Here is a 16,557-nt window from a genome sequence, read left to right as displayed (position 1 = left end):
GTTCTCATTGCATACGGCTGTGGCCGGATAGGCTGTGGCCATAGTTTAGCTGTGGCCCTGTATTGAAGTGGACCGTTTTAAAGTGGGAAAACAGAGTCATAACTACGAGCGTTATACCTGCGTTACACCGAAGGAAAACTGAAGGCAAACTACTCCAAATCAACAAAAACACACATGGACTGCATTGATACCTCAAGAGTATGTAATTCATCTCCAATATGCTCTCTTTATTTCTGTGTTATGCAAACTCTTGTATGATTTGAAAAGTTCTGATTTAATGAATTGTTTGTAATTGTTATTACTTGTTTGGTGAAGTTGTTCAGTGAAGTATAGTTTAGTGTTGCATTCTGCCTGATGTCTACTCAAACACAGTGCAAATTATCTCCTTCACAGTGCAAATTATCTCCTTTGACCATTTGGCCATTAGTGTTCAGGTGTAGCCTGACCTGAACAGACTCACTATATTCTTAGAATTAGTGACCTGCAGCTTTTCTGAACAGTAAAAAAAATAAAAACAGACATTGAACAACATCATCAAACAGGTAATTTCAACTTTAGATTTTGTTTTTGTACTGTATGAACATGGCTAGGAATAACAGAGGCACAGGCAAAATTTTTAAAACTATGTGTGCAAACGCTAGAAGCCTAGGAGACAAAATTCCTGATCTAATCGCAATAATGACAAGGGATGACCTAGACATTGTGGCTATCACAGAGACATGGTGGAATGAGAACCATGGCTGGGACGTAGCTATACCAGGATACAATTTATTTAGGAAGGACAGAATGGGAAGAATCGGAGGAGGGGTAGCAATGTATGTAAAGAAAAGCATAAATGCTACTTTAATACAAAACATTGAAGAAAAAACTGAGGCCCTTTGGGTGACCATAGAAATGGGGGAGAAGGACATTATTCGTACTGGGGTCATCTATAGGCCACCAGGCCAGGGGCAGGATTTGGACAGGAGCCTATTGCTTGATGTCACTAAAATGGCTTTAAAGGGGGAAGTCATAATCATGGGAGACTTTAATCTACCTGATGTGAATTGGGAGGAGTCTTTTGCAAGATCATCTACAAGTGGCAAATTTCTAAATTCCCTACAGGGAGCCTCTCTCAAGCAATTGGTGAGGGAGCCTACTCGCAAAGACTCAATATTAGATTTAATACTCACAAATGGTGACAGAATATCAGACATATATGTGGGTGAGAACCTGGGATCCAGTGATCATCAAGCAGTATGGTTTAGTATCAAGGCAGGGTCCAACTCCAGTCACACAAAAACTAAGGTGTTGGATTTTAGGAAGGCTGACTTTGCAAAAATGGGGAGATGTTTAAGCGACTCATTAGCGGATTGGACGAACTTGAAAGGAGTGCAGGAGAGGTGGAGAAAATTAAAAAGTGCAATACTAAAGGCAACGGACCTTTGTATCAAAAGGGTTAAGAAAAGTACCAGGAAAAGGAAGCCAGTGTGGTTTACAAAAGAGGTATCAACTAGTGTAAAAGCAAAAAAGATGGCCTTTAGGACATACAAGCAGACTCAAAATAATAATGACAAAGAAGTGTATCTTGCCAGACGCAAAGAGGCTAAGAAAGTGATCAGGCGTGCCAAGGCACAAGCTGAGGAGAAAATGGCTCAGTCGGTAGATAAAGGAAACAAAACTTTTTTTAAGTATATAAATGAAAGGAGAAAATCAAATGGAGGAATAATAAGACTGCGGACAGACACTGAGAATTTGGTGGAGGGAGACAAGGCAATTGCAGATCATCTAAATAATTACTTTTGCTCTGTATTCACTATAGAAGGAGAAGGGAAGGGACCACAGTTAAGTTGCAAGGACATTCATAAAAATAAGGTAGATGGAGGTACATTTACTAGGGAGAAAGTCCTAACAGAACTTTCAAGACTGAAAGTGGATAAATCAATGGGGCCAGACGGAGTGCATCCAAGGATACTAAAAGAACTAAAAGATGTGTTGGTAGCGCCATTAACAGATTTATTCAATCAGTCACTAGATACAGGTGCAGTTCCAGAGGACTGGAGAAAAGCAAATGTAGTTCCACTGCACAAAAGCGGAAGCAAAGAAGAAGCAAGTAACTACAGACCAGTGAGCCTTACATCAGTAGTAGGGAAAATAATGGAAACACTATTAAAAGAAAGAATAGTGGAATATCTTAAATTAAACAACTTACAGGATCCAAAACAGCATGGTTTTACTGCAGGGAGATCATGCCAAACAAGTCTCATTGACTTTTTTGACTCCGTGACCAAAATACTAGATGAAGGGGGGGCTGTAGATGTGGCATATCTAGACTTTAGTAAGGCATTTGACACTGTCCCACATCGCAGGCTGCTAAATAAACTTGAAAGTGTGGGATTGGATTATAAAACAATTAAATGGATAAGAACCTGGTTGCAGGATAGGAAACAGACAGTTGTCGTAAATGGAGTGCATTCTATGGAGGGACATGTTACCAGTGGAGTACCCCAGGGATCTGTACTTGGACCAGTGCTCTTTAATATCTTTGTTAGTGACATTGCAAATGGTATTGAAGGGAAAGTATGCCTTTTTGCAGATGATACAAAGATATGCAACAGAGTAGACACACCAGGAGGGGTAAATCAAATGACTGATGATCTAAGTAAACTTGAGAATTGGTCAAGAGAATGGCAACTACAGTTTAATGCTAAAAAATGCAAAATTATGCACTTGGGACTCAAAAACCCAAAGGCTCAATATAGTATCAAGGGTACTATAATGGAAACTACTGAGGAGGAAAGAGATCTAGGAGTCACTATTTCAAGTGACTTAAAGGCAGGGAGGCAATGTAACAAAGCAATGAGGAAGGCTAGTCAGATGCTTGGTTGCATAGGGAGAGGAATCAGTAGCAGAAAAAAAGACGTAATAATGCCACTTTATAGGTCATTGGTACGACCTCATCTGGAATACTGTGTCCAGTTCTGGAGACCATATCTTCAGAAGGATATAAATACATTGGAGAGTGTACAAAGAAGGGCAACTAAAATGGTGCATGGCCTACATCACAAAACTTACCTGGATAGACTAAAAGATCTTAACATGTATAGTTTGGAGCAGAGAAGGGAAAGGGGGGACATGATAGAAATCTTCAAATATATCAAGGGTTTTAACATAGTACAGGTGGGAAATTTTCTTCAAAGGAAAACAAGTAATAAAACACGAGGACATGCACTGAAACTGGAGGGAGGTAGGTTCAGGGGAAATGTTAGAAAGAATTACTTCACAGAAAGGGTAGTGGATAAGTGGAATAGCCTCCCATCAGAGGTGGTAGAGGCTAAGACAGTAGAACAATTTAAACATGCTTGGGATAGGCATATGAATATCCTTACAAAGAAATAAGGATTAAAAAGGGTTGAGTTTACCTAAAGGGTAAAAAAGGGGCAGACTAGATGGGCCAAATGGTTCTTATCTGCCGTCAAATTCTATGTTTCTATGTTTCTATGTTACTCCATTTAGATTATTTTACAAAATAAAGGGCCAAATGTTTGTTTCAAGTGTTTTGTCCTGGACACACAGGATGACCCGTGTCTAGTCAGGTGATATCAACGCATGGAACTGCGCGTTGCCAGGAGTCATACACACTGAGTGATCTGTGTATAATTTCTAAGCGATCTAGACATATCACTTAGAAATGGGGCTGTAATCGCTCCGTGTGTATGCCCATTTGTCTCATGTTGATTGTTAAACATTATCTTTATTTTTTTATTGTTATTTTCCTTGCTCTGCCTGGTTGTATACATGTTGAGTTTGTACATTCTGTGTTGTGGGTATATTACTTTTAAGTTAATTATGTTTTAGTACCAGCTCTTATTTGAATTGATGTCAAGAGTATTCTATTTTTTTTTTAAAGTTATTTAAAACAACAATAAAATGACAAGAGAAATTTACTTTGGCACTTCAGTTATATATACCCAATCCATATTAAGGGCCTGATTCAGACCTAATTGCACAGCTGCGAATTCGCAAAGCAGCTGATTATCCATGAACTGCGTATGGGCCGGCTGCGATCAAGTAATTTTTCTGGTCATTTGCATGGTGATTGACCGGGAATGGACGTGTAACCAATGTTTTTTGGGAGTGCCAAGGAAAAGGCATGGCATGCCATGCCATAAAAACTGCAGGGAGTGTCAGAGAAAATGCTGTTTTCCTCCTGTTAGGGGACGGTATTTTCATTGCATCCGTCGAGTCTCAAGTGCTGGGCTACGCGGCAACTGCGATGATTGGTGCCCAGTGTAAAAATAATTTTGATGGTGAGCAGCTTCTGATGGAATTTGGACATTTTTAGCTCTGGTGCGAAAGGATGTATAGCTGTACACCTTCATTTGCAAGGGGGGATTTCACTGGAGCGGGGAGAAGGCTAAGCTGATCTATGGCTGTATGAATTTGCGGATGTGCGGTCCGGTCCGAATCAGGCCCTAAGTGTATAGCATTGACATGTCAGTATGAAAGTTTATGCAATGGAAGCGGTCTTGGCTGTCTGCCTCTGCTACTCAACCATTACTACACTTTGGGCTTGTTTTCAAATATTTCTCCTTCATCCAGCAGGGGACACTAGAGAAATACTTACAGTTTGGGTATAGATTGGTAGTCACTGAGAGCTGGCACTTTAAGGGCTGTATTCAATGAGGCTGATTCGCTATGTTCTATGGCGAATGTGTGCTATTTTCGTGCTCTAAGGTGAATCTTTTTACTGGAAAAACTGATTCGCCCTATTCAACATGCACTATTCACCGACGGCAAACAGTGAATGACGGACAATTCGCCGTCTGATTAGTCGCTGTGGTTTTTCTATGGGTTTTCCTATGTGATTCGCCATGAGTATATTAAATGATCGGATGGCGAATTGCTTTCTAAGTGTTTGTCTTTTGTTTGTTGTGTTTTCAAAGAAAACCCAGATGCTCATTTGTACAAAAGTATGCTGCAAAGTTACTCAGGGACAATCTAATAACTCCTTGTTCTGAGAATCAGGGCTCTGTGCAGAGCCAAGACTCCTCTGCATGGGCATCTCAGCTCACTATATGGTTATGTCTAGTCTCTTAGCACAGCTCCAGGCTTTTAGAAGGGACAGATAATCTGCTAGGTTGTCTACTACCTCTGGGCCCAGGCATTGATTAGGTGAGTAGCTGGTTTGTCTTAAGGCCCATATACATCAGGTGATTTTGAGCTGAACGCATCTCACTTAAACCATTTGAGCTGCTTTCAGCTCAAAAGCCACCCAGTGTGATGTTACCAGCAGATGAGTGGTTGGTGGATGGCTTTCTATAGTGTCTGGCGATAGAAAGCCATCCACCCTGGGGAAAATCACTAATATGGTCAAAATATCAGCCCCTTCATCGCTGTGCATAGATGCTTAGCAAAAACCTACAGTGTATGTATGCACTTTTTACACTGCCTGCAGTCTGATGCTTCCAAGGAGGAGGGTAACTCCCCGTACTGGAGGAGAGTGAATTTGCACAAACTTTTCATCATGAGGAATTGGTTTTGGAGGATGCAAACTCTGTTCCACAGGGAATTGAGGCTTTAACTTTTGCTGTTTGCTAGGTGTTTCATAATAAGTATGGAGATCAGGGTCTGCGAAAAACCTTCTATTTTTTGGTCAGTTTTCATGACTCACATGAATTCTATGAGATTCTGTCTTCTACCTGTCAGTTCCTGTGTCACCTCAACTTTCAACTTATCCCTTTTCGGTACTTGTGTAGTTTCACAGCGCCCTGCGTCTGAGTCCCCTTGCGGGGCTCGCTTCGCTCGCCCATGCTGCGGGCTCGGTGGCTCGCTACGCTTGCCACGCTATCTAAAATCAACTCCATGCCAACGTGGATAGTGGGGGTATGAACTATCCACGTTGGCATGGAGTTATGTTACTTTTATTTTAGATAGTTTGGCGAACGTACCTAACCCGGAAACTACACAAGAACCCCCTTTTCTACATATAGAAGAAAACACATCCCACAGTTGACACTTTGCCAGGTTTACTGTTACATCTGGGTCAACAAAGCAGTGGAAACTTGGGTATCTCAGCTTGCTGAAGGCCTACTAGTGAGAAGGCCAATGGATGATCTTATCTCTCTTGCAGAGCACATTAAGGTGTTGGCAAGTTATCTGGGAGAAGCTTCTGATACAAATACATAAAAGGTCACAGGGTATCCGTTCTCTAGCTTACAAGTGCTCGGCTGTAGCGATTTCTGCTTGCAGGACTCTCTGGCTACGACAGTGGCAAGCGGACTCTGTATCCAAAAAGGCGATCAAAGCTTAAAGGTCCTTTTTGGAGAGGAGTTAGGTACAATTGCATCTTGTAGGCTGGAAGATCCATTTATCTTTTTGCCATCAATGGCCCCTGCCTCAAGACATTTTTCCAGCCTTTTCTTTTGGCCTTTGGCCCTTTTTCCAGGGCAGGTCCAAAGGGCAGCAACTACTTCCAGAGGATTCAGAGGCCATGGTAGAGCATCTGCAACATTTGCCTACCAGGAGTCTAAATCCACTATCAAGTCCAGTGCATAACTGTATTCACTCCCACCTGGTGTACTTTAGAGTGGGCGCGCGCGCGCCTCCAGTCGTTTCAAGAAATCTGGATAGATTCTTGCAAGGACTCTTGTGAGCTGGACCTCATTCAAAATGGTTACAGGCTGTCTTTTTATTTTATTTATTATTTATTTTTTTCCCTCCTCCCTCACCTCATTTTTTTTTTTTTACCACAGGTTTACCAGTCTCCAGCGATTTTAAAAGTATTTTCTCTGAAAAGGTCTTTTTCCAGACTGCTCCTAGCTTGAGTAATAACTCTCTAGTTCCCTCCCAACAAAAACTAGGCCTTTTCCTGGTGCCGAAGCCAGTAGGCTCTGCGAGGCATTTCCTAAATTTGAAAGTATTTAGATCCTTTTTTTGCTAAAATAAAAAGTCAAGATAGAATAATTTTGATCTGTCATTGCACGGTTGGAACGGGACGAGTTCTTGGTATCACTCAATATCAAGAGCACATATTTACACATTCCCTTCTATCTTCCACACTAACAGTATCAGAGATTGTCATTGAAACATAACTAGTTCAGCGCCTTACCCTTCGGCCTGTCTACGGTACGCTGGGTGTTTTACGAAGGTCATGGTGGTAGTGATGATGATGCTTCGTCTGCACTGAATCCGTTTTCCCTTATCTGGGACAACCTTTTGATAGAGGCTTCTTTGGTGGATCAACTCCTTCAGGACCTGGATTCTCAATTATACGAAATCCCACTTACAGCCAACTGAAAGATTTCAGTATGTATGGACATGACGCAACAACTAATTTTTCTTGTGCAGGTGTCTTCTCTTTAGGAAATAGTCCATTTGGTGTTGCTCCACAGACAGATGTTGGTGCATCTCTGCATCAGCTAAGCCGGGTGGTGGCAGCCTTTGAGGCCCTTATGGCTGATTTAATTCCAGGGTGTTCCCGTTTGACATCTTATCACAATGGTCGGGCTCATATTTGTTTCTACACTAGATATTGTCTGTCATCAGAGACACAGATGCCTCTCCTTTGGTGGTTGGGCCCTTGCCACCTATTGCAACGAAGGAGATTCGGGGTGTGCTATTGGATTCTGCTGACCACCGATGTGATCTTGCACAGGTGGAGCACACTTCTTTGGGCTCCACAAGAAATGCGGTTGACAGTAAATGTCTTGGAGAGGAGATGGATTCTTTTGGCTCTCCAACAGGCTCATCTTCTGCACAGCCGTGTGATTAAAGTCCAGTCAGACAATGCCACTGCCGTGGCCTACATAAATTGTCAAGGCAGTACAAGAAGATTCCAGGTTCTTGTGTGGGCGGAGACCCATGCCAACGCTCTGTCAGTCATATTCGTTCCATGGGCAGTGAATTGAGAGGCTCACTATATCAGTCAGTTGGACATGGATCCAGGGGAATGAGCTCTGCACTCTCATGTTTTTCTCTTGCTGACTCGCAGGTAGGCTCTTCCTCAGGTCGATTTCATGGCCTCCAGAAACAAACTTCCCCTGTATCTCAAAAACTTCCCTTGTTTCTCTCCAGCTCTCGGAATCCTGATGCGGTGGCAGTGGATATGCTAGTAGCTCCTTGGGAGTTTCAGTTTGTCTATCTGTTGCTTCCATTTCCTCAGTTGCCTCGTCTTCAGCCAATCAAGAGGGAGCCAATCAAGGTTCTCTTGATAGCACCAGACTGGCCCCAAAGGCTTGGTACTACAAGCTCCACCATCTGCTGGTGGATGAACCATGGCCCTTTCCTCTAAGGAAAGATCTGTTACAGCAGGGACCTTTAGTCTTTCCAGCCAGAGTGGGCTATCCTAAGGCAAATGGAGTATTCCATCTGTTGTAATCCCTACAATGCTCATCACCTGTAAGGAGGTTGCTTCCTGTCATTACCATTGTCTTTGCAAAGTTTATATTTACTGGTATGAGTGTAGGGATTTTTCTCCTCTTATGTTCAAGAAAACCTGGCTTCTCCTTTTCCATCCAGGTGGTCTTAACTGCTTGTATGTGTCTTGGCCTGTTAAAGGTATTTTCCAGGAAGTTGGCACTGTTGTCATATGTGCAAACCTTCTTTCAAGGGGTTCTTCATCCTCTGTATTTCCAAAAGGCAGCAGCTTTCACACAAATTGACCTATCGTGGTTCCTGTCTTTGCAGATGATACTACTCTTTTGAGGTCTCTAGGTGTAGAGAGGGTGTTTATGATTTATGTGGACAGAACAACTTTTATGCGAAAGTACGATTCATGATTTGTCTGGTATGCTGTTGCTCAGCCAGCCTGCCCGCCCAGCACTGTTGTCACCTGACTTGGTGCTATATGTTATCTGTTTTTCTGTTACATTTTATATGTTCTATAGTTTTGTATGTGTTCTTATTTTCTCCCTCTCTCATTGTTTCTCAACTCTCCTCGGGCAGGGTTACTAAGATTTAAGGAAGGGGTATAGGGGGGGAGAAGTGGTCACATTGATTAAAATTCTTAAAGTGTCAGCTCCCAGTGATGACCAATCTATACCCACTGTAACCCCAGTTCCCCTGTGGAATCGTATAAAGGTATTTACAGGTAAGTTCTAAAACCCATTATTTTTTGGTTGGCAGCCACTAGAGGGTGCCCAGCAGATCAAATCAAATGTAGCTTCATTTGTGTGTGTCCGGCTGAAATGCCGGCATTTCAGCTCACACCTCCCGGGGTGGCAAGCTGAAATCCTTGAGAAATCACACGTTTGAGTGCTCAAACGGGACTCTTGTTGCATGTCCATTTGTTTGGTCGGGTTTAGCCGCTATGTGCGGCTAAATCAGACCTTTAATGAGCTTGACCAGTGTAAAAAAAATAATTCAATTTCATATTGTCCCGTGATCTTTTATTGATTTAGATGCCAGATTGGGTGTGATTATTACTATCCTTAATTTATATGGCACCACAAGGGATCCAATAACAGAACATAAATGAACATTAGAGAACATAAACGAATAAGGACAACAGTGACTTATGCTGTTTTCAGACCGCAAAACCGGCTTTAACCCGGTATTTTAAAACGGGTCTGCCAGCTAAACCCCCTTTTCACACCGTGTATCTTTAAACGGTATTTCAATGCAGTTTTTGTCCCTTCACAACATTGAACCCGTTTAAACCCATAGAAAACAGTGGATGAAAAAAAAACAACGGGTAGGACCCTGCCTTATTGCCGTTTAGAAATTCCAGTTTTATACATCCAGTAAATTCACTCTGCACCTTTCAGATTGCACTTTTTACCAGTTTGAAACGGTAAAAAAACCTGCAAAATACTGGGTAAAAGTGCGGTCTGAAAGGGGCATTACATTTGAATACAATAGAGAACAAGTACTGGGTACATAACCATAGCTGCATCAGCAGAGGACACTGGAATAAGTATTAGCAGAATAGTGCAGTATTTGATGCCATAAAAGATTGTTTAAGTAAAAGAAGGAAAAGCACACAAGGCAAGAGGGCCCTTCTTGAGAGAGCCTACATACTAAATTTGAATACAGCCCCTTGTATAACCTAACCAATTTACTTTGTTTTTGAATGACTGAAAATGTTTACATTGTTTTATATAGGTGGCAGAGATAAACGAGGAGGTCCAGTTTTAACATTTCCAGCACGAAGCAACCATGATAGAATAAGGCAAGAAGACCTCAGAAGACTCATATCTTATCTAGCCTGTATTCCTAGGTATTCATTTTTTATAATCCATTCTTTATGTAGTGTAAACATGTTACAAATGCTGTTTGAAACTTAGCTTGTTTTGGGAGGCAGCACAATTGATTGCAGTGGCGTAACTAGAATTTTTGCACCCCCCCGCCAATATCGGCAGCGCCGCCCCCCCCCCTCTCACCCACCTTCCCAAGTGAAGTTAAACACTCCCCTTACCCCTCTGCATGCCGCCGCTGAATTCAGGGTCCCGCAGCGCAGATCTTCTCCCGGCTCGGTCTCCTCCTGCAGTTCTATAATGACCATCACAAAATGGCTGCCCCCTAACAGCAGACAGTTTTTAAGGATGCTAGAGGAGGCCCGCACCTCCTCTAGCATCCCAAAAAACTGTCTGCTGTATGGGGGCAGCCATTTTCTGATAGTTATTTTTCATTAGAACTGCAGGAGATGGACCCAGGACCAGATCTGTGCTGCGGCCGGGACCCTGAATGTGGCGGCGGCATGCGGAGGGCTAAGGGGGTGTGTGTAAGTTTACTTGGGTGGGTGGGAGGGCTAGGGGCAGTGGGGGTCGGCGCTGCCGATATGCCCCGCTCCCGGCCACAGACGCATACTACGGTAGTAGTAAGTTGTAACTATAGCCCCGCAGATCGGCGCCCACAGACCCTCAGCGCCTCCCCGCCACACCGGGGGCTTCAGGGCTATAGTTACACCACTGATTGATTGCTCTAACCTAGAAAATGGACAAGATTAGTATAAATATATTTTTCTATGAAGTAGTGATATTCATGTCAATGAAATTAGTCATGCCAAAAGCACAGATTATGCTTCATGCATATTATTTATTCTTTGGGTCGATCCCTGTGCATGTACTAGAAACGTAATTGTACAGATAATCACAGAATTGTGAAACCATTAAAATAACCACTATTCAGTTTTCCAGTATTATATACTGTGTGAAAAAACAATATTTTACACACATACACACATACACAAAAAACGGTTTTAACCGGAAGGCAAAAAGCAGGTCACACTTTGGGCAGTATTCAATGACTAAATTCGGCTTGTGCAGCAAATCCGGTTTAGGATTCGCTGCACTGTCGCCGTTTTCCGAATCTCCAGGTAGGGAGCCGCTAGCACTGCTCCCGATCGTGCATATGTAATGACCGGGAGCAGTGAATATATGAATATGTAATGAGCGGCCCCCGGCTGGCTGTTATGTGTAAAAAAATATATATATATATGTATATATATCTTGTCGGTGCGGCGGCACTCAGTCACAAAGGAAACTTGACTCACAGCCTGTTAGACGCCAACATTTCAATATTTATTCTTATTTTCGCCCTGACGAAAATATGAATAAATATTGAAACGTTGGCGTCTAACAGGCTGTGAGTCAAGTTTCCTTTGTGACTGAGTGCCGCCGCACCGACAAGATATTGCAGGATTCTCCTAGGCTGTTTGCCCGGAGGGCCCCACGGAAGGCACCAGACCCGTTTGTCCCTGTATGCAGTGAGTGCCAGGATTGTTTTAATTAAATATATATTCATGCTGTAAGCACATGAATAAAAATAGCATGTCCCTTCAGATAATAAAATTCCTGATTTTTTTTTTTTTTTTGTACACCAAATTTTTTAAAAAATACCTTTTATTTTAAAAGTTCACATTCCTCTTCACCATAAAAAGATGGCGATTGTGACATACGGCGAAAATCACTAAGAAAGCAATTCGCCATTTTCTCATTGAATACACTCACGGCGAATCACATAGCCTCCGCAATTCGCTGTGGTTTTTCTATCAGACGGCGAATTGTCTGCCATTCACTGCTCGCAGAAGGTGAAAAGTGCACGTTGAATAGGGTAATTCAATTTCTGACACAAAAAAAATCACCTTCCAAAGCGAAAATAGCAAAAATTCGCCATGAAACATGGCGAATTAGCCTCATTGAATACTGCCCTTTGTTCGGCTTTTTGCCTAACAGTTGTACCTTTCATATGCAACGGCTCCGTGAGCCGGCGCTGTATAAATTTGAGGGTGAAACTACAGTGATGTCAGTTTGGTGGAGGTGGAGATCTAAAACCACACACCGAACATATAGGTATGAATCCAGTGATATAAACTAATGGACTTTTTCTATTGCATGCATAAAATATATCTAGATAGATTGAGAGAGAAAGAGGTATTTTCACTTGCTGGCAGTGTTTCGGTGAAACACAGACTCCAGAAATCTAGATCTATATCAATTACGGTTAGCTGCCTTACTAGCTTTCGAAGCATTTGCTTCGAGCGGGCTTACTAGTATATATCTATATATAGCTAGATATATAATATAATATAATTAGTGTGGCAATAGCGAAACTTGCCCCTAGGTGTAAAACCTTATTCAACATAAGTTGGTTAGTTTATAGGACTGTTCTTAAATCCATACTTTCTTCTAGAGAGTGTATTCAAATAAAAAGTCCATTTGTAAAAACAATGGTGAAGACCTTACTTTTCTCTGAGTAGTCCTTAACAACAATTGTCGCATTTGGTGATAACACAAATACAGAGTGGGTTCTGTCTCAGATTTTATCAGGGGTAAAACCTTATATATGAGTTAATAGGAATATTTGCTCAAAATAGATTAAAGGCTGAAGTACAAAGCCTTTAGAAATAGTCCCTAGTCCATTGAAAAGTTTACTAACCTTTACTTTACGTCAGTAAATCCAAGAAAAAACACCATCAGAGTGATCAGTACTATGTGTCATCTAGGAGAGTTGTGTGCAAAACACACACAGTCTTACCCAAATGAAAATGTAATTTTTTTTTTTTTTAACAGTGAAGAGGTTTGCAAGAGAGGTTTCACAGTTATTGTTGATATGCGTGGCTCCAAGTGGGACTCCATTAAGCCACTGTTGAAGATTTTACAGGAATCATTTCCCTCTTGTATTCATGTTGCTTTAATTATAAAGCCAGACAATTTTTGGCAGAAACGAAGAACTAATTTTGGAAGTTCAAAATTTGAATTTGAGGTAAGGTCATTTTTTTTTTCTCGCTCATCATATTGTGTATTTGTACTAGAGCAATAAGTGTGTTATTTTGTTCATTTTCACTTTTTCCCAAACTTTTTAATATTCCGGCACCCTAGAGTATCTGCATTGTTTTTTTTTTTTTCCACAACTCTCCATGGCCAAAAGAAATTGATTTCTTCACAGCTCTCAGATCTGAAGTACCTGTATGGTGTCTCAGACCTGCGAGTGCCCTGTGCGAGAAGCAGGCGGGCAGCTGACATCCACTGAATTTTTTTTAAATTCAAGCTACACATTGTTTAATTGACAAAGTGAGATTTACTTCAAGCTTTGAAACTTTAAGGGAAGGTGAGAAATGCTGATATAAATACATTAAGACCCCTCTATGCAATTATGGCACACATGGCAAAAAAAATTGTTTGGCTTGTATATGCTATATTTCTCCCACTTTGTTCTTGCTTTGAACAATTCAGGTCACCATTTGTATGTTCCCTTGTCACTCTCCTCCCCTTCAGCAAGTTTGCTTGCACATACAGTGGGCGCTGAATTGGTTCTCTTCACTGCGTTGCCACTGCACACTTTTTCTAGCATCATTAAGCTGCCATACATTTTCCCCTATTTTACGTAACCAGATTTTATAGTAAAAATGGGTACTTATGCAATGGTCACCTTTTGCGTATTGGTTTTATTTTGTTATACTCTGTTGCTGTTTTCTATTTTTACCCTGTGTGACACACCCTGTATACACTTTACAACACCTTATAAATAAAATCTAACTTAACCTTTTTTCCTGCTTTAATAAATGACATAATTATTAAAATAAACAAATACATTTTTTAAGACCTCTTTCTTGCATATCTATTGTGAATTGTCAATTCAGGAAAAGTGCTTAAAGTCGATAAACATCACAATATCTATTAAACTTACTGATCTTTTTTTTCCCATACAGACTAACATGGTGTCTTTAGAAGGCCTTACCAAAGTTGTTGATCCTTCCCAGCTAACGCCAGAATTTGAAGGTTGCTTGGAATATAATCATGAAGAGTGGATAGAGATAAGAGTGGCATTTGAGGATTTCATAAGCAATGCTACCCATATGCTTTCTCGCCTGGAGGAGCTGCAGGAGATGCTTGCTAATAAGGAATTGCCCCAGGACTTGGAAGGTGCTAGGAACATGATTGATTCACATTCACAGTTGAAAAAAAGGGTAACAAAGGCTCCAATTGAAAACCTTGATATAGAAGGACAGAAGCTACTGCAAAGAATACAAAACAGTGAAAGCTTTCCCAAAAAAAACTCTAGCTCTGGAAATGCCGATCTTCAGAATTTTTTACCCAAAGTATCGACAATGTTAGATAGACTTCATTCTACGAGGCAACATCTTCATCAAGTTTGGCACCATCAGAAATTGAAACTGGACCAATGCTTTCAACTCAGATTATTTGAGCAGGATGCTGAGAAGGTAATATGTTTTTTACACAAAATTTATTTCACATTGAATCTAAAATGTTCAATGGCTGCTGAATGTAAAACAAATGGTTCATCTGTTACAAAGAGTTTTTAGTATCCTTCAGTGAAGTTTAAAAGTCTGAAAAGAACATTTGTTTTGAATGCATATTATAACCATTGGCTGTTATTGGCCGTTTGTTGTGTTCTTTAATATCAGTAATACTTTAACTGTAGTCCTGTGTAATTATTGCTCTAAATTACAACAAAAATTTTAGTCAAAAAGTCAATCTAATACTATATATTAACCTTTCGTTTAATGTGACATGTTTGTTATATCAGGCTAAATAAAGTGCCACCAGCAAGTTCTATTACAGTGTTTGTTTACCTAATTGGAACCACTTCCCTATTTGCCACCACTTTATATAAGAACATTTTATTTTTGATGATGACCGTTAAGACTAAAGGAGCCCATACGTGCTCCGTTGTGTCCGGCTCCATTCTGTAGTTTGCGATGCGCTCTCCCGCGCATAACATAGTATGGTACAAAAAGTATGTGCTGCACATACTTTTTGTACTAGCTACACATCGTATCGGATCGCAGTGCATGCACAATGCATGCGATCCGATATGATGTGTACTTTAAACAGAAACGGAGCCTCAAAACGGAGCGTGTATGGCAGGTATTCCCAACCACGGTCCTCAAGGCACACCAACAGTGCAGGTTTTAGTGATATCCAGGCTTCAGCACAGATGGTTTAATCAGAATCCCTCACATACTAATTAAGTCACCTGTGCTCAAGCCTGGATATCTACGAAACCTGCACTGTTGGTGTGCCTTGAGGACCGTGGTTGGGAATGCCTGGTGTATGGGCTCCTTAAGGGAGGTTTTCAATCTGGGATTCTGACTGTCTGATCATCCCTCCACCTGTGGCTCTTTTAAAATGTATCCGTAATGAATTCACCTGTCAGGTGACCTGGAAAATATGAACTGTGTAAGGTCTTGCACTAGTAGATATTTAGTAGCTATATCTGCAGCTCTATCGATAAGCAGATAGATTTACAGACTGATCAGGCAGCGTATTCTCTCTGCACGCTGCCTGATCCCTCAGGACTGACATCACAAATGGGCGGGCGCAGTGAGATGTCAATCACCAGCAACTCCTTGGTTTAACCTGCATGATGTGATTAAAGGCTGTCATTATGGCGGAAATTTACTAAGATGGGAGTTCAATTTCAGATGGGATGTTGCTATGGGCAACCAATCAGATCCTATCTTTTATCTTCTAGAAGGTGCTAAATACATAAGTAGATTCTGATTGGTTGTCCATAGCAACATTCCATGTGAAATAGAACTCCCGTTTTAGTAAATTATTTGAGCGAAAACCTGCTACTGGAAACAAGCGAGCTTATACATTAGTCAGTCAGAAATGGATTATGTTTAGGTAGTGCTGGACAGGCAAGGTGTTTAGTTTTTATTGTACTTTTCTGCTCAATAGAACTGAGGCCAGTTGCACCAGAAACCTTGCCCTATGTATTCTCTCTGCTGCTGAGCACTACCATCTACCCACTACGTTCACCTAATCCTGATACAGTATAATAAAATATTTTCATGATTATCTCTATCAGTAACTGGAGCTAGATCAAGAGGAAAGGGAAAATTGAGAGATAAAAAATTAGAAAGCAGAAATGTTATATAACAAGAGTACCATAAGCAATAGACAATAGGGAGGTATTTTCTTAAACAATGTCGGTGCCCAATCAGTTGTAGTAGTAATGAGGAAATCTACTACTGCAGTTCTGCTAGGGAAAATCAGTATTACCGGTTTGACACTGATTGCACCTAACTGGTAATTAGAATTTGTGGGTCCCAGGGAGTTGCTCTTTTAAGAGGGCTATCCCAGCTCCTGACTGTCGGTACTCACCTGG

The 16,557-nt window shown here is 41.2% G+C and overlaps 1 protein-coding gene across 6 annotated transcripts in view; it reads left to right on the top strand.

The window, feature by feature from the left end:
* TRIO (trio Rho guanine nucleotide exchange factor) overlaps nucleotides 1-16,557 on the top strand; it is a 270,904-nt gene that overhangs the window by 34,981 nt on the left and 219,366 nt on the right. For all 6 annotated transcript variants that reach the window (XR_014474954.1, XM_083188252.1, XM_083188251.1 and 3 more), the window contains exons 3-5: nucleotides 10,084-10,198; nucleotides 12,993-13,185; nucleotides 14,132-14,644. Coding sequence is in view for 5 of the 6 variants with exons in the window: in XM_083188252.1 (XP_083044378.1) it covers nucleotides 10,084-10,198; nucleotides 12,993-13,185; nucleotides 14,132-14,644 (821 nt within the window). In the remaining variant the exon portion in view is untranslated. The remainder of the gene's footprint in view (nucleotides 1-10,083; nucleotides 10,199-12,992; nucleotides 13,186-14,131; nucleotides 14,645-16,557) is intronic.

The sequence above is a fragment of the Crinia signifera genome, chromosome 5 (assembly GCF_055691185.1).
Source record: "Crinia signifera chromosome 5, ASM5569118v1, whole genome shotgun sequence".
Taxonomy (NCBI): Eukaryota; Metazoa; Chordata; class Amphibia; order Anura; family Myobatrachidae; genus Crinia; species Crinia signifera.
This window is presented reverse-complemented; position numbering and strand designations above follow the sequence as displayed.